The 18,709-nt window shown below is 43.7% G+C and overlaps 3 protein-coding genes and 1 long non-coding RNA gene across 5 annotated transcripts in view; 2 read left to right on the forward strand and 2 right to left on the reverse strand.

Annotated features, from left to right (window-relative positions):
- LOC144616336 (histone H2B type 1-C/E/F/G/I) overlaps positions 1–18,709 on the forward strand; it is a 119,877-nt gene that overhangs the window by 56,527 nt on the left and 44,641 nt on the right. The gene's annotated exons all lie outside the window — the stretch shown is intronic.
- Positions 3,821–5,163, forward strand: LOC132675806 (uncharacterized). The gene is made up of 2 exons (XR_009608867.3): positions 3,821–4,523; positions 4,660–5,163. It is a non-coding gene; the product is annotated as an uncharacterized LOC132675806 (long non-coding RNA).
- On the reverse strand, positions 5,309–13,440 carry LOC132675741 (histone H2B type 1-M). The gene is made up of 2 exons (XM_078446545.2): positions 12,286–13,440; positions 5,309–6,706 (listed from the first exon to the last, which is right to left on the reverse strand). Exon 1 carries the CDS (start codon positions 12,673–12,675, stop codon positions 12,295–12,297), a length of 381 nt encoding a protein of 126 aa, XP_078302671.1. The 5' UTR covers positions 12,676–13,440; the 3' UTR covers positions 5,309–6,706; positions 12,286–12,294.
- LOC132675742 (histone H1.4) lies at positions 13,547–14,315 on the reverse strand. The gene has a single exon (XM_060628001.2). It carries the CDS (start codon positions 14,263–14,265, stop codon positions 13,609–13,611), a length of 657 nt encoding a protein of 218 aa, XP_060483984.2. The 5' UTR covers positions 14,266–14,315; the 3' UTR covers positions 13,547–13,608.

The raw sequence follows: 18,709 nt of genomic DNA on the forward strand, positions 1-18,709 counted from the left end.
TGTGGAGTATGTCCGGTCCATCATGGAATATCACTCAGCCATAAAAAGGAATGAGATCTTGCCATTTGTGACAACACGATGGATGGATGGACCTCGAGAGTATTATGCTAAGTGAAATAAATCAGACAGAGAAAGACAAATGCAGTACGATTTCACTTATATGTGAATCTAAACAACAAAACAGACAAAAAAGCAGAAATAGGCCCCTAAATACAGAGAACAAACTGATGGTTGCCAGGGGGAGAAGGGTGAGGGGATGGGCAAAATGGGTGAAGGAGAGTAGGAGGAACAAGCTTCCAGTTGTGCAATAAATACGTCAGGGGCATGACAGGTACGCCATAGGGAATGTAGTCAATGGAAGTATAACGTAATAGCGTTGTGTGGTGACAGACGGTAGCGACACTTGTGGTCAACACAGTATAATGCACAGACTTGGCAAATCACTATGTTAAAAAAATAGATGGTAAAAATGAAGCAATCTTCTCAAATGCTTGGAAACTAAAAGCATACTTTTAAGCACATGGATTAGGCTGGATATTAGAAAGGAAGCTATGGAACATTTTGAGCTAAATATGAATAATACATATGAAAAATGTAGGGTGTATTTGTAATGGTACTAAAAGGAAAATACATACTGTTAAATGCACATGTTAAGGAACAAGAAACACTGAAAATACATAACCTAGGTATTCAACCAAAAAAGCTAGAATAAAAATGACAGTAAATTGAGAATTGGGTTTAGAATCCTTAGGATCTGTTGTACTGGTAGGAATGATGTCTTTGTTTTCTATTTTATTTCCAGATAGGTCATTGCTCATGTGGAGAAAGGCCATGAATTTTTACGTGGTGCTCTTATACCCTGTTGAACTCTTATTAGATCTAATTGTTTGTTTATTTATAAACTCCATGGAGTTTTACATTGAGATATTATTGTTAATATGTCAATTTCAAAATTTAAAAAGAAGAAAAATTAATAGAAAAAATGGAGATGATCCGTAAACCAAAAGCTTATTCTTTGAAAAACCTAATAATAGACAAGCCTCTAGCAAAACTAATTAGGAAAAAAAAGTGTGTGTGCACGTGAGGGTGGGGGTGGCGGTTGAGAGATAGTTATGGGATTAAGAAGGGAACGTCGCTACCAAAAGGGAGTTATTAAGAACCATGAGAATGCTTTGAATAAGTTGAAAGACAGAAAGAAAGAAGGAAAGAAGGAAAGAAAGAAAGAAAGAAAGAAAAGAAGAAAGAAAGAAAGAAAGAAAGAAAGAAAGAAAGAAAGAAAGGAGAGAGAGAGGAAGGAGGGAGGGGGGAATGAAGGAAGGGAGATAAAGAAAGGAAATGTAACAGAAAAGAATGTCTTTCAAGAAAAAACATTAAGCAATAAACAAGATGAATAAGCAAATTATGATTATAAGGGAACAGGAAGGGCAGTTAAAAAAAAAAAAAAATCTCTTCTATGCCCTTCATCCCAAATGGTACTAAGGATAGCTGGGTTATACAGGATTAAGTGAAATTACAGGAATTGATAATCCCTATTTTACAAAAGCTGTTTCAGTAGAAAAATAGATCTCTCTTATGTGTTTTCTTTTGAAAGTCTATATTATGAAAACTGAACAGGAACAATTCAAAAAAAGAGAAAATTATGGCTTTGTCTTACTTGTGAACACTTACTTTAAGAAAAGCTCTATTTAAAAAGCAAGAAAATGGAAATGAAGAAGCCATGTTATTTAACAAATAAAAGCATTTTGTGCAGGATTTATTCCAAGAACGGAAGAAAAGTTGAACATCCTAAATCTGCCAGTATAAGATATTACTAGTGTTAAAACTGTATGGTCATCTCCACAGACACTGAGAAAATATTTGCTAGAATATAACACTTTTTTTTTTTTTTTGAGTTTGAGAGAGACAGAGACAGCACAAAGTGGGGGAGGGTCAGAAAGCGGAGGGGGGAGGGGGGAGAATCCAAGCAGGTGCACCGAGCCCGATGTGGGGCTCAAGCTCATGAAGCTGTGGGCTCATGACCTGAGCGAACCCGAGTCGGATGCTTAACCGACTGAGCCACCCAGGCGCCCCAACATTCTTTCATCATAAACATTTTCAGCAAACTAGAACAAGAGGGAGTAGCTACTTATTTTATAAAGAGTAGCTACAGTGAGCATGACATATAATGGTACACTTTTAGAAGAATTTCTAGGAAGTAAAAAGAAAAAAAAACCAAAACAGACAAGAGCTCTGTGGCACGATTCCCATTCAACATGGTGCTAAAGGCCTGGCCAGCACTGTGAGACCAGGGGAGGATGATTAAGTATAGATAAAAATTCAGTAAGAAAAAGCTGTTATCTTTATTGTTCGAAAATGATGTCATTTAAGAAATCGGCGAGACTCTACAAACAGATCTGAGAGAGTTCAACAGGGTTAGTGGACACATGATCAGCACACAAAATTCATGACCTTTGTATACATTAGCAATGCCTCGGCTGGAACTGAAATTAATAACCAGACGTTATTCACAACAGTACTTTAGATTCTAAGGATTCTAAGTCCAAGAAAAAAAAATTCGAATCTATATGAATAAACTATAAAATGTCATTGAAGGATGTAAAACAAGATTGACTTTAAAGAGTTAGACCTACACTTCACCGTGTTTATGTTTTGTGATGACACCATGCTAAAATGTTCATAAATTCCAGAATAAACTAAAAATTTAATGTTATGCCACAAAACGTCGCTGGATTTTTGGTAACATTGTAAAATGCACGTTCATGAGCTAAAACATTGAAGATGATTCTAAGAAAGAAAGGAAGAGAAAAGGAAAAATAAAGAATGGTGGGTCTTGATTTAGGGCATGCACTTTAAGAAGGGCTAGGGTCATCTTAGGGATATAGCTTTGATCTGTTAAAAGGATCTTAATGCTTGTCCAAGCTTTATAAGTCAAGTTGAGAAGAAGGCTCAGAGGAGCCTGGCTAGAGTTTGGTGTAAATTTTACCTGCTGTTACTTGAATTAATTGCATATGGTTGCCAAGAGATGATGTCTTTACTCTAGTGGGTAAGAGCAGGGACCCTGGACCTAAACTGCCTGGGTTAGAATAAGAATCCCCTCTGCCATTTACTAATGGTAGGACATTGGGTAAAAATAATTTTAAGCTTAAGGTGACTCAATATATATGGGGGTAATTAGAATAACAATAGTTCACGTGTGTATTATGAGGAACACCTGAGTTAACATCTGGAAACTACTCAGAAATGTATCTGGGTGTTTGCAAAAAAAAAAAAATAATAATAAAAAATAAACAAACAAAGATAGATGAAAAGGATTGTGTGCTATCTGCTCGCAGTTTCACTGATTTTTGTGGGCCCTAGGGACTTTTGCCTTCCTGGGCCTCTCCCTCCATTAAAATAATAAAATTAATAACGTTATTAAAATTACACAAACGTAAATATATTATTACATACTAGAGCCTTTTGGTCAACTTCACAGTTAGTATTTATCTTCTGATTTCAGAGAAAATGACAAAATTTTCATGAGCCATTGAAAGTACTGTGGGGCCTGGGCTCTGTGCCGACCGTACCTAAAGGATTTAGACCTGCGTGCACACGAATATGAAATTAAAAAGCATGGTTATCCGAGTAGGAAATAAAATCACCCACATACACAGACATAGGCACACGCAGTGCTCACACGAAATCCCCTACAATTACGAGGACGGTAAACAGGGGCTGTGCAAGCCGGGCGTCCTGCGCGGCCACTGCGAGGGTGTCCTCGGCCACTGGGCAGCGAGGCCGGGACAGCTCAGAAACCGCCGGAGAGGAGGCCGACCAGGGAAGCTGCTGCCCCGCGGCTCGGTCCGCGCACCGCTCGGTGCCGCGCTCTCATCTGCGGACAACCCGCTGGATTGTTGCGAACGTCCAGCGGCCGCGCGGCGAGGCCGGGTCGCCACGGTTTGCGCACCAGAAAGGGACGAAACGGGAAACAGCCTACCGGCGGCGACGCCACCAACCGAGAAAACGAACGACCCCACCGCGGAGCCCGAAAAACGAAACGTGGCGCAGGCGCAACGTGAGGCTCGTTGGGGGCGGGACGCGTGCCGCGGAAACGGCCCAATCAGGGGGTGTCATGGACGGGCGTTGCGGGAAGGCCCACTGAGGGAACCAGCGTGGGGGGGGCGCGGCAGGACAGACCAATGAGAAAGCCGGCGTGTGGGGGCGTCGCAGGACGGGCCAATGAGAGAGCCGACTTGGGGGGCGTGGCTATGAGACTAGCGGTGCGGAGCCGGGGCCTGCCCGGCCAAAGGGTCATTTCCATGCCTGCGTGGACGCGGAGGATGCAGGACAGTCGCTGCGAATTTTTAGGACTTTCCAGTTCCAGTTTAGACCTGAATGTGACGGGTTTGTGTTGCTGTTTGGCGTTCGTAATTCAAGGAAATCCCCTCTTCTGGTTCAAAGCACGGTGTGATTCCCTGGCCCTCCTGCATCAGCATCACCTGGATAATACAACCGGCAAATAACCGGATCCTGCTACAGATCTGGTGAATCAGAAGCTGGGGGCGGGGGGGGGGGGGGGGGGGGGAGGGCAGTAATCTATGTTTTAAAAATGTTCCAGGTAGTTTTGGTACACGCTGAATTTTGAGACTGCTTGGAAGTATTGTGTTTCCCTTAATTCAGGTGCTGGAAGTGACACCTCAAATGTCAGCTGAGCTAACCCAAGCTGCTTACCTTCAGGATCGTTACCAGAGCCAAAACGGTGCTTAGGCTTTCCCCACTCAGACTTCGATGCCAGAAGATAAAGTGAAAAATAAATGTGTGTCTAAAAAGGAGAGATCTCGGGGAACGATTTGGGTCAACAAGGAATGTGGAATTCCATTTCTCCACAAATTTTATTGATCCTAACATCTCATTTACAGACTTTTTGCCCTCCTCATTTAGACTTCTCCAGCAAACATAGTCCATGGTAAATAATGATTCTCTGTAGGCCTGTAACAGCAGTAAATTCTATTTTCATAATTAAAACAACAAATAAAACGAAAATGCTAGAACACTGTTTAGTTTCTTCTTCTTCGCTAAGGCTCTCCTTCTAATGAATCCGTGAACACCAAACCAGGATGGGTTAAATTCGGGCAGAATATTCATACTAATCAATCCTTCTCAGGCAGATCACTTTTCATACTTCATAATTCTATGGCTGACTCACTTTTCAGTTACTGTTTACATTCATTTCTTCTCTGCATTCATATCTCTCCCCAACTGAAGAAATAAAAAGGGTTTGTTAGGTGCCATTTTGCCATCAGCCTTACTATTTGATGTACAAGAAAGATTGTTTTGTTTTGTTTTGTTTTTTACGTGTGCTTGTATAATGAGTCTCTGCTCCAATATTACCTACACTTTAGTCATTTTTAGCATGAACACATAATGACTCAAACCAGTAAAGAGAAACCTGGACAATAAGATCTTTGTTTCAAATCCTCCAGTTATCCTTCCACAGGTGGAATCAAGCAGTTCAAAGGCTTGCATTTTCTTCTTTTAGTTTCTAACCTGAAGAGAATTGGCCCTTCTGATTTCATTTTAATTCAATGACTAAAGAAATCTAATACTTGTTAACATTGGCTAAGCACTTACAAAATTATTTCAAGACTGATTTAAGAGCTTTGCATGAATTATATTACTTAATCCTAAAATAGCTCTAAGAAGTAGTATACTATTATTTTTGTTGTGTAGATGTGGAAAGTGAGACTCAGGAATGCTGTCTCTCATTCTTTTGAGCCATTGCAACAACTCACCTCTGGCCCCTGTCCCTGTTGTTATATGTGTACTTTAACTCGTTATGATTGCTGTAAATCCTGAGAGCCTACTGTGTGTCTGGAACAGCCTTAGGCATTGGGGAGTCAGCAGCAAAAAGGACGAACTCTGCCCAATGGAGCTTAGAGCCTGGAGAATGGGAAGAGGAAACCAGCAATATGCAAATTCATGTCAGTTATGCTAAGGGTAATGAAGAAGAATGAACAGAACAAGTTAAGAGCTGGATTGAAGGGCGCCATGTGCATTTGCTGGTCAGAGAGTGTCTCCCAGATGTGGTAACATTGTAATCATCCACTCACCCCCAAACCCAAGAAATGTGGGGCGTATTTGAGGTATGTAAAATGTGCTATTCCCAGCTGAAGGGTCAAACCCATAACAAGGTCTAGCTCTTCATCTCCCTCTTTTCCCTCTGCTTTCTCCAACTATCTTCTTATGTGCCTTCCCCTTGGTCATCAGGCTCTGGCGCTCCCTTTTGCAGTAGCCATTTGTTTCTTTCATTCTTTTTCTCAGCTCTCACCTTCTTTCTTCTCCCTATTCCTAAAAAATAGCCACCATTTGGCTGTGATACTTTTATTGTTTTGTCTTTATGAAATGCAGCTTAACATTCACGGTTAAACTTTTAGACAAAATTCGAAAACGTTAGTCCTTCACTTTTCTACAATTCCTGTTCCCTTTCCACGGTAGCGAATTTCAGGGTTGTTGAAAGGAAAGGTCAGTCAAGTGCCGCTGTCCATGTAAAGCAAAGGGAGCGTTTTCTTCTATGTAGCGCTGTGTGCCCACGCCACCAAAATGAAGGTGAAGAACTCTGAACTTTCCCCAGCGTGATCTCCACCTCTCCTAAGTCTTCTTTGCTGCCGCCAGGGTGTGGAGGGCAGTGGGAGTATAAGTCAGGGAGGAGACTGCTGAAGTTGTTCATCTGAATAAAGTACAAAAAAATTGCCTTCAATTAGAAATCTCCTTATAACTTTTGGGTCCACAGTTGATCTAAATAAACCCAAACCATTGACAGAACCATCAAAAAAGAAAATAGTTGGAGAATTCAAGTTATGGTCAATCATAGCCATTTAATCAAAACTGTAAACCTATAGGTTTTCTTACGACGATGTGTATGGTGAAGAACCAATTTTATCCAAAGAGAGATGTGGCCTTTGCCCTTTGCTGGGAGGGGATCTCTAGGCTCATGGAATGTCCTGCATGATAAGATGATCTTTGTTTACCTAGAAGCCCTGGGCTGCACAGGACAGGGTAATGATGTCACTTTTGTTGGGGGCTTTGGGTCATGTGGCATGTGGGCTACCTCCAGAGGGCCTGCTGACTAAAGTTCAGCCACGTGGACAGTCAACCATGTTCATATGACAAATCCCCTAGGTTGGCGATGTCTGTGTGTTGTGCCAATATTGTTGTGCGGCAGGGAGACATAAACCCTCCCCCGGCCTCCACTGGGAAAGGACCTACCAGAAGCTCTGAGTTGGGAAGCCTGTGCTCCATGTGCCTTTCACCTTGGCTTATGTGTAATCTATATCCTTTTGATGTAATAAATAACCCCCAACCTTGGGTGTAACAACTTTTAGTGGCTTCTGTGGTATAATTCTAGTGAATGATCAAATCTGAGGATGGTTTTGGAGACCCTTCATCTTTGCACTTGGTGTCAGACGTGAAGGGATGCTTATGGGAGTGTACCTGAACTTTGCACTGTGTCACAATGATATTAGTATTACTAGATTCTGTTTAGTACTCAAATATTGGGATGAACATCTTGTCTTAAGGAGCTTTGTAGTTTCCATGGGAGCCCAAGTCTATTCCCCTGCCAGTGGATTTCCAAAGAGTGGTAAACACTTTTTTAGGTCTTAGTGAGTGATAATAAAAAAAAAAAAAAGAAAAAAAAGAAAAAAAAAATTGAAGAAGTAGCTATAAGTTTCATTGATGGTCTACTAACCTGAGGGCTCCAGAAGGTCAAGGACACCCTCACCTCTTTTTGTATTTCCAGTGCCCATGCCTGTGTCTGACTCAAAGATGTTCAATTGACTATCTTGAATGAGCTGATTTATAATAATACTCTGAACTGTCGCCATGCTACAATCTAGTAAGAATTTTGACACATGTCATGGATCTCCTTATAAGCCTTCATGACTAAATTAATCTCTTTAGTTTCTTCTTGTATGTCTTTCTCCTACCTCTTAATCTGTTACCTTACACTTGAAACATTGTAGTTTACTTTTAAGTCTGACTCAATCATCAGTTCAAATTCCACCTCTTAAATCAACTAATTGAGCTTTTACTTCTTGTCCCACTTTAAATTTTATTAATTTTTATTTTTTATATCATTGATTTTTATATCATTAATTTGTTATATTTGCATAGGCCAAAGTATTTTTCAGATTTTGCCTTTTTTTTCCCCCCTAAGGAGTTAGAAGTTTATTGAATACACTGACAGGGAGTGATAGGACAGCAGAGAAGAGGCTAGCTCTCTGCTTGGGGTTTTATCTTTTTATTGTATTTGTTTTCCCTTTTAATTTATCTTTTCCAAACCTGCTAGTTTTGTTGGATATTCCTACAACCATCATGAAGCAGAGATTTGTTGTACAGATGGCTGTTTACGATTTCTCTGTTGAATTCATTCAATTCATTCAACATTTTCTCTATATACTGGCAACGTGCTGGTTTATTTGACTACAGAGACAACTGTTCGGTCCTTACAATCTCAGGGAGAAGTCCATCAGGACATCATGAGGAGTTTCATTGGCTTTTGTCTTTGTGGATTGTGGTCAATTTTAGTCTAACTCCTGGAATTCTTAACGACCTAAAGGAATTAGGTCTAGATGATTTCTGACTACTCCTTAAATAACAAATACTTTTTATAATCGAGTAATTAAAGCATTAAAAAATGATGTGAAAATTTCACAATATGTTCACATCCTTACCTGGAAGGGTGAGCTGGAACCCAGTTCCCCTTCTGATTACATGCCACATTTAAAGTGACTTGCTTCTAATTAGTAGAAAGTGGCAGAAGTGACAGCATGTGACATTCAAAACTAGGTCACAGAGACTTCAAGGGTACGTTCTCTGCCTGACTTCTCTTTCTGCAAGAGAAATGCTACCACATTTTGAAGAGATTTACCCTCCTGAGGGTTCCTGGCAGGGAACTGAGCTGTTACTGTGGTTCTCCTGCCAACAGCCAACAGGAACTCGTGCAGGAGCGCAGCCAGCCAACTCTGGTAAGGAATAAGGAATCTTCCAGCTGTGGTCAAGCCCTCAGGGGACTGCAGCCTGTGTGTACATCTCAACTTCAGCCCCACGAGGGACCCTGGGCAGAACCACCCAGCTAAGTCACTTGTGGATTCCTGATCCCCAGAAACAAATTGAGGGAAGAAATGTTCATGGGTTGAGCTGTTGAGTTTTGGGTATCTTGTTACACAGCAGTAGATAATAGAGGAGAGTTACCATAATCTTAATGACAAAATCTGATATGGCTAAACCCAAAAGAGAGTGTGACTCGAGTAGGGAAAAAAAAACACTCTAAAATATTAAAATGTATGCAGCTGATATTTAAGATAATAATATAACATGACCACGTAAGATTTGGGCTGGGGATGCAAGTATAGATTAACATTAGGAAATCTACATATATTCATTGTGGCAGGATAAAGGACAAAAAGCACATGAGCTCATCAAATGGCAAAAATTCATATATTATTCCTAATAAAAAGACTTAAAATAAATTTAGAAGTAAACTAAGCAACACATACAGATTACACACACACACAGACATACACACACATACACTCACGTGCACACGTGAACAACGAGCAGGGAAACAAATTTTTGTAAGTCATGAACTACCAAAGCCACTGATGAAAAAGAGGAAAAAGACCATGATGACTGAGAGCATACCTATATGGCATCCAGTTTGTGATTTTACCTGATACAATAACATGATAATGTAATTAACATAAATAGTTATTGGAAAGAATATTATTTTTTTTAATTTCCTAATTATAGTATTATATGCACTGAAAAGCAAGACAGTCCATTAAATATCGATTAGAATTACAAAGTTAAGTAATCAGATAGATATAAAGTGCATGTAAATAATTTCTCAATTATCCTCCCCTCCCCCCCAAGTATTTATAACAGTATTTCAGTCTGATGGCACCTGTCAGAACAGGTCAAAGACACAACCTTGTTGTAATCAGCCTTCTATCTCTTGTGAGAGTTTATGGGGCTTAGGTCACAGTGTGATGCAGTGACCCCCCCCCCCCTTTTTATATCAGTTTTCACTCTGTTTTATTTATTTTTAATTACATGAGTAATCCATTAACTCTAAAACATCCTCAGCCATGATCTTTGAAAGCTCACATCAGCATCATTCTCTCTGGTTGTCCTTCTGGTACCAAGATTAGAGGTATTTCAGACAATTTTGCTACTAATTCCAGATCTCTTGAATTCACTTTTACTTTTCTCTCTCTGGATTTTGGATAATTAAGACCTGCTTACAGAGTTCATGAAAATTCTTCAGCTGGGTCCAATTGGCTATTTAGCCTATCCAGCAAGCTTTTTAAATGTTAATTTTCTTATAATTAATTGTGTATATGTGTGTGTGTGTGTGTGTGTGTGTGTGTGTGTGTGTATATATATATATATATATATATATATATATGTATCTGGAATTTGTATTTGGTTCTTTTTTTCAAATCTTTGTGGTCATCCTTTGCATTCTCTTAGGCTCTCAGCATATTTCAAATAGTTCTTTTTTCCCCCTTTGTAAATAATAAATTATTTACTTATTTTGAGAGAGAGAGAGAGAGAGAGAGAGAGAGGGAGAAAGAAAACCTCAAGCTAGCTCCACATTCAGCCAGATGGGACTTGATTTCACCAACCCTGGGATCCTGACCTGAGCCCAAATCAAGAGTTGTGCGCTCAACCAACTGAGCCACCCAGGTGTCTCCCCCTTTTTCTTTTAAAAGTTATTAAAGTGAGCCACTTGAAATCTGTATCTGTTAATTTCCTTTTACTCCATTTATTTCCCTGCTCTTATTCTGGGCCACAGTGTCTTGTTGAATAATGTGCTAATGTCCTGTATGAAGCCTCTCGTTCCTTTTCTTCCAGGTGTCCTATGCGGGGATTTGTTGAGGCCCACAATGAAGCTCATTCCCCCAGAGAGGATTTGCATTTGCATTACCCAGGTGCTCAGGGGCACAAAGCCAGCTTGGGCTTAATCCCTAAATTAATTCTCATCCTGGGTGCTTGAATCCCTGTGATATTGATGCCAGAAACCAATGGATAGTAGTCCAGATTGGCGGTGGCAGAATCTACCTTGCTCAGCACCAAGGCTCGGGGCACCCTCTTCCTTGCCATCCTCCGTGGCGAGTGTGGGTCTGTGTGCATGTGTGTGTGTGTGTGTGTGTGTGTGTGCTCATTTCTAGCTCACCTTCTACCCTGAGGATGTGACCCGGCAGGTGCGTCGGCGTCACCAGGAAAGTTTTCTCATCAGGTTTCTTGGCGAATAATAAAGTCTACATTTTCCTCACTCCCCAGCAGCTGAAACCCTTCAGGCCAGCGAAACTTGTGCAAAAGAAACCGCTGCCTGCCCGAAAGGCTTTCCTTCCCTTCCAACCTCCACTCCGGCCTCACCTCAAGGGTACGCCGGGGAAGCGGCCAGGGTGCTGAGAAGGGGGCCTCGGTCCCGGGGGGACCCATCGCCTCATCACAGTCACACACCTGATGGGACTGAGTAGTGGGCCTCTGTCTCGTGGCCCAGAGGACTTTACAGCTGAATGCTTCCCAAAGACTGTAAGCGAAATAGGACTTCCTAGGACAGAGGCGACAGTAACTGAAGGACTGGAAGGCCTCTCAGAGCCCGGACACGTTTCCTTCCGGTCCCGCTGCGACTTTTGGATACAGTATAGACTCTGCCACCCTCCTCCCCCAGAGAGGCCCCCTCCCTGGCCGGCTGCTCAGAGCAAGCAGATATGGGAGCAGCTGCAAAGCAGGCCGACCAGAAAAGCCCACGTACATTTTCAGGGACGCTCCCACGGCCTTCGGCTGTTTTCAGTATCACCTCCATACATTAAAAAGGAAAAGAAAAAAAAGGTGAGGAGAACAAAGTTTTCAGAGCAGGCTCCTTTGTGCTCTGGGTAAGCTCCTTCCTTATCACAACTGCCTGGACAACGTGACGATCAATTTGGAGACCGGCCCACGGAACCAGGAGCTGTACACTTGCAATGGGGTTTCATTTAAAACTAAGGTCTAGTTTGGTGAAACCGAAGGAATAATGGATATAGAGACTCGTTTATGGTGAGCACGCAATTTATACTGTAGGTGTTACTGACAGAGTAACTTGAAAATATTTTCTACGCAGCCCTAACCAAAACTTGAGTCGTGCTAGATTACCAGATCCTCGAAAACAGCTTCCGTAATGAAAGGGTTACACCTCATTTGTTGAAAACATGCATGGCTCTGAAAAGAGCCTTTGGGGTTGGGGAAGAGGGCGCTTACTTGGCGAGTCTACTTGGAGCTGGTGTACTTGGTGACGGCCTTGGTGCCCTCGGACACGGCGTGCTTGGCCAGCTCCCCGGGCAGCAGCAGGCGCACGGCCGTCTGGATCTCCCGGGACGTGATGGTCGAGCGCTTGTTGTAATGCGCCAGGCGCGACGCCTCGCCCGCGATGCGCTCGAAGATGTCGTTCACGAACGAGTTCATGATGCCCATGGCCTTGGACGAGATGCCGGTGTCGGGGTGCACCTGCTTCAGCACCTTGTACACGTACACCGAGTAGCTCTCCTTGCGGCTGCGCTTGCGCTTCTTGCCGTCCTTCTTCTGCGCCTTGGTCACCGCCTTCTTCGAGCCCTTCTTCGGGGCCGGGGCGGACTTGGTGGGTTCAGGCATTGCGGCGTGAAGTTAACACGCTATAAACTAAGAGCTGGGAAAATAACTCGCGGCACCAAAGCCACGTTTATTTATAGATGCGGTATTCAAATGAGGTTAGTAAGATTTCGTCCGCGATTGGATTAATTTTAGTGTGTCGTCACAAATGCGGATGTCAAAGATACTTGCAGGTCTAGCTTTTCATTGGCTGCTTCCTTACTTTGCTTCGAGCCAATCAGAAGGATTAGAGTAGGCTGCCTAAAGCTACTATAAATAAGCCTGTTAAAGAACTTGCGCCGTAGATTTCAGTCACTGAAACTTTTCCGGAGAACATCCTCGCTTTCGGTTTAGAGGTGTAGACCACTCCCTGCTGGCTAGTATGGCTTCGGGCTTGGGAGTCTGGGGCCTGCACCAGTCGGTATCTGGAGGTTAGGATGCCCTAGATGCTGGAGCTGTCAGGCTTTAGGCGGGGTAGTACGTGGTCGTTGGCCCGAAGCCCATAGTCCTTCCCAGCTCGCCTCATTGATTAGCAACCTGCTCTATTGCGCCGGGCTGGTCAGGAGGTGAAACACCGTACGTACCTGTACTAGCAAATGCCTGGAAAATACCGCTTCCCAGATTTCTGTTCTCCCTTACCCCCTGCCCGTCAGTGTGGGAGAAGTTTACTACTGACCAGCCTACTCGAGACCTAAGCTCGAGTTTGGGGCGTGGATAGGCTTGCGGGACCTTTACTGAAACCCCTGCACGTACAAGTTTTTTGGGGGGTGCACGCAACTAAACCTTGCCAGGAGACGCCTCTCCGTGCTCGAGGGACCGCCCCACCGAGGTGGTGTCCTCGCTCCGGCCACGCCCCCCAAGGAACACAGTGCAACAGCTCTTTCCTTGAGGTCTGTGGGTGGCTCTGAAAAGAGCCTTTGGGTTGTGTTGAGCTTCTAAGCAGTAGGCCAAAGAAACTTATTTCTTCTTAGCTGCCTTCTTTGGCTTGGCTGCCTTGGGCTTGGCGGTCTTCGGCTTGGCCGCTTTGGGTTTCACGGCTTTGGCCTTCGCTGGGCTCTTAGGCGCCTTCTTGGCCTTGGCTGCTTTCGCTTTTTTCGGGCTCTTTGCCTTTTTGGCTCCTGCAGCCGCCGCGGGCTTCTTCGCCTTCTTTGGGGTCTTCTTGGCGCTCTTCTTGGGGGTGCTGGCCCCCGTCGCCTTCTTGGGTTTCTTGGCCGCCCCGGCAGCCTTCTTGGGCTTGGCCGCGCCCGCCTTCTTGGCTTTGGGCTTGGCCTCCCCGGACGCCGCCTTCTTGTTGAGCTTGAACGAGCCCGAGGCGCCGGTGCCCTTGGTCTGCACTAGGGTGCCCTTGCTCACCAGGCTCTTGAGGCCCAGCTTGATGCGGCTGTTGTTCTTCTCCACGTCGTAGCCGGCGGCCGCCAGCGCCTTCTTGAGCGCGGCCAGGGACACGCCGCTGCGCTCCTTGGAGGCGGCCACGGCCTTGGTGATGAGCTCGGACACCGGCGGCCCGGACGCCTTGCGCTTGGCGGCGCCTGCGGACTTGCGGGCCTTCTTTTTCACGGGCGTCTTCTCGGCGGGGGCCGGAGCGGCGGGCGCGGCGGGCGCGGTCTCGGACATGTCGAAGGCGGGCGCGGGGAAGAGCGACTCGAGCCGGAAGCGGAGGCACTGGCCGGGACTCGGGCCGCGCCGCTGCGCCCTCCCGTTTATATAGGGCGGAGCTGCGCCGTGATTGGTGCGCTGTCCAGCCCGCCTCGCTGGCAGCCGCAGAGTGTCCTCTCGGATCCCGAGTTGTGTTTGTTACACCTCAAAAAATGCCAAAAATATCAAAATTCTCTACATCGAATCGCCCGGTTTTTCTCACAAAATGATCCCTGAAGCCTCAGGCTTCACGCCGGTCTCAAATTATGAAGGAAGCACAAAGCTTTATGCCAGAAACTTACAATATTTCCCGCCGTGCTCTTCAAATTTCAACTCAGAGAAACAAAACTTTCTATTTTCTTCGTAAATTATAAACCGATCTTTAACTGTGGAGTTTTCTGACCTCTCAAATAGGATTCTCCAAGTGGTTAGCTTCTTATATGTCCAAAAACCGTGCCACTGGCACTGAGATTTTTATTACAAATCTGCGCTTAAGTGAGGGAAGTAACACAGGCTCCTCGGAGAGTCCTGCCTATTGAGCCGAGGGCATTTGAGTTCATCAAACTGGTTTAGTTTAATGGCAAACAAATTATTGCCCATTTGGGGTTAGATTTGGGACCCCTGGGACATCAGTCTATGCAGTCATGGTTTTATTTCTGTCGGCTGCATCTGGGTTTTTAAATAATTCTTTAGGATAATTCTTTTCCTTTCTGCTCCCAAGGGTTGGGGGCGGGGCTGTTGCTTCTCTTTTCCCTGGACAACTGCTCCATGAGTTTAGATACCTTGAATTCAGGATTATTTGGGACGGTAAGGGGACCCCAAAACATAGTCAGGGTGGACAGATGCAAAAGGATTAATTTTCAAATAACACAGAGATGAGGTCCATAAAATCATTGGAAGTGGAGGGACACGTTGAGGAATTTGCAGTGTTGCGGGGTCCTTTGGCACGTTCTTCAGGATTAAACTGTAAGAAACGAGTTAGAGATGAAATTCAAGCGTTGATCGTATGGGGAAATACGTTCGAAGTGTAAATGATAACATATCTACTCCCATTATTAGAGCAACCCAGACCCTGTCATTACTCAATAGCTGATGAATGGCTAGTCCACCTACGAAATATGGCTTCCGTCATGAAGATTATGGCCCTATGCTTCCCAGACGTCCATAAAAAAGAAAACAAGTTACGTGCTGGATTGAATTGCAAGTTCAGATTTGCATCTCAGAGGTGGATCTTTGCGGGGCTATGCAAGTTAAGTCATGGTCCTCTGAAGACATCCTTTGCAAGATCTGTGAAAGATGGGTTTGTTTGGGTAATTGCCCAATCAACAGAGAGTCTATGTTAGCAATGACCATCCAACTAAAGAAATCATTCCTGGAAAATGGTCTGGCTGGAATTGCCTTTAAAAACTTGCAAGCCATGTACTTGAGAGACAACGTACCATTTTGGCCAGTGCTATAAAGTGATACGACACCATTCTTTGAGTGTAGCTGGTTGTAACACAGCATTGGGCATCACAGTAATTTTTAGTTTTGTTGCCACAAATCTCCCTGCACAACAGACCTTACTACTGAAATCAAAAGAGAATATATATCTTTGATACAACATTAATTAAAAGTTTCAGATTAGTGTTACTTAAGTTAATGCTGGTATAAAATCAACGTAAATAATCTGTATTTTTAAAGCCTTAATGTATAAACATTTCAATGTAATTAGTGCATGCTAGTGAAAAATAAATATGCCCTTTGGTATATATTAATATAAAAAGGGAGAGGATAAGGTTCCAAAACAGACCAGTTGATAGTTACTAGGGAAACTGATTTATGGGCATTCAATCCCAGAACAGTGTGTTATACTCATTTTCAATGACAAACAATAACTTTTGCAAATGGCTGAAATTTGCACAACCCATTGAAGTTTTCTCTTAAATGTCTGGTTTGAGCCTATGTAATCCTTACACTTCTGACGTTGAGGGACTTAATGTCTCCAAATTCTGTGATCTTTCAACTCACCTATGCTTGTCTCCTCTGGTACAGTGTGTTTTCCTATCAATAAAATGAACTGATGGGTTCAAAGAATACATTGAGCATCTCCCACCATGAAAACAAATGTTTATTTGACACTCTTCTATGATGGCCTAAGAGTAACACCAAAGGCTCTACTTTACTATTGATCTATCAGCTTGGCTGGCCCTATTCCAACTACCTAGGGTGTGTGTGTGTGTGTGTGTGTGTGTGTGTGTGTGTACTTGTATTTTAAGTTTAGATTCCAAAGTCTTTCTTCAGATGATTCTGAAGCAGTAACTCCAGGGACTCTCAGAATATCTAACAAGTCCTCGGTTCCCTCTGATGCCCAGCTAAGTCTGGGAACTACTGTTGTCCCTGGAGGTGACCAACAGGTCAAACCCATTTTCTGTCATGCGAGGGTTCCTGCAGATTTCTGGACTTGCCTGTGACACGCCAGACGTGACCCCAGGTTGAGAGGGTGTGTTGCAGCAATCCGACCCTGACTCCCTTGGATTCCCACCTGACTGGGCACTCAAGTGGGCTCTGGAAGGTGAGAAAGTGATGGCAAAGCCTCCCATGCTTCATGATTTTCCATCCACATGGGGTGGATAAGCCTTGGTTTCCTGTGGACTCCCAGAAGCCCCTAGTATGGCATCTCTGCTCCTCATCCCGTTTTATCATTCTTTTTTTTTTTTTTAATTTTTAAAAATGCTTACTTATTTTGAGAGAGAGAGCGAGCGTGCGCATGCAGGTGGGGGAGGGGCAGAGAGCGAGAGGGAGACAGAGAATCCCAAGCAGGCTCCGGGCTCTGAGCTGTCAGTGCAGACCCTGCCGTGGGGCTCGAACCCACAGACCTTGAGACCATAGCCTGAGCCGAAGTCGGAAGCCTAAGGGACTGAGCCACCAGGTGCCCCTCTCACTTTATCATTCTCAATAAAAGCTACCCTTTCCACTTACTGGTCATTGTACTCTGTGCTACCTACATTCTTACTTGGTCAATGTAACCATCCCCAGCCTGGGCTGTTGTCCCTATTTTACAAAGGAGCATATGGTCTTGCACCGGCTAAGGACTTCTGAGCAGGCTGTTGCTGACAGGTACGTCTAAGTTTCCAGCTCACATCTGTCTGAATTCAAAGTATGTGCTCTTAATGTGTTTTCCAGACTGTAGGTCTGAATAATCACTAGAGGTTGTGAAATCAATTTAGTAGCACAGGCCACGTGTTTCGTTTTCTTTCTTTCTTTCTTTCTTTCTTTCTTTCTTTCTTTCTTTCATTCTTTCTCTCTCTCTCCCTCCCTTCCTCCATCTTTCTTTCTTTCTTTCTTTCTTTCTTTCTTTCTTTCTTTCTTTCTTCCTGAACTAGACTAGAATATCCAATACCAGTGCCCAATGCCTGTGGCTTCAGTTATGCACTCAGTTCTTTGACTGTGTGCTGATACCTCCCATGTGAAACGTATTTTTTGCTGTGTGGGATCATAGGCTAGAGTGGGAGGAGTCTTCCTCATGGAATTTCTTGAACTCATGAAGTATTCTGAAGTTTTTAATCTCTAATGAGCTAAAAGAAAAAAAGGGGGGATTTCCTGATACAGACTTTTTTTTAAGCCTCTAAAAAAAACCCAAGTGATGGACAATGGGGAGCATGCTGTGAATGGTGGACACGATAGCAATTGTGGGAAGAGGCACAACAATATGATTTGCAGACAAGTTAAAGGCATAGGAAGCTTGTACTTGGTTCCTTTTACTCCATCGTTCTGGGTTCCAAGCACTTGACTCTGCACTTGGCTATTTTAATGTTGTCATGAGTGCTTTAGTGAAGACAGAGTTTGGGGATGAGGTGCTTTTTGCAGGACAAACGAGTCCTTCCCGAGTTTCCGCACAGGAGGTGTATTACGTACGCAAAGGACGTGGCACCGTGGACTGTGGTCACTGTGTGGATCACCTTTGGAACTCTGTGTGTTGGGACAGACTTCCCCTCTGTGGACTTTTAATAGGTACTCTATCTTAGCTTTTGGTGTAGAACATTTCTGGCAAGTTTTTCGTAAAAGGACCTATATGTTACCTTACAAATTCTTATTCTTTCTATCTCATTCAACCATGTGTGGATTGCACACCATTCAATCCAAGTGTGGATTGCACACCCTAGATTATTGACTTGCAACATTGTTTGGAACTATAAAACGTCGGGGAGAACTTTATTATCAACCCATAAGAGAACGTTGAAATGAACTAGGGTACACTTGCAATACGTAAGAATACGAAGCTACAGAAATGGGTAAGAACGATCTCTTGAAAGTAATAAGGAGCAAGTTCTAGGATGTATGGCTAAGTGAAAAAGCCAAGTGCAAAAGACTATCCATAGTATGACACCCTCCATAGGAGAAAGAAGAGGACATAAGAAAACACACCTTCTGCTTATTTGTG

Source organism: Panthera onca, chromosome B2 (genome assembly GCF_046562875.1).
Source record: "Panthera onca isolate mPanOnc1 chromosome B2, mPanOnc1 haplotype 2, whole genome shotgun sequence".
NCBI lineage: Eukaryota > Metazoa > Chordata > Mammalia > Carnivora > Felidae > Panthera > Panthera onca.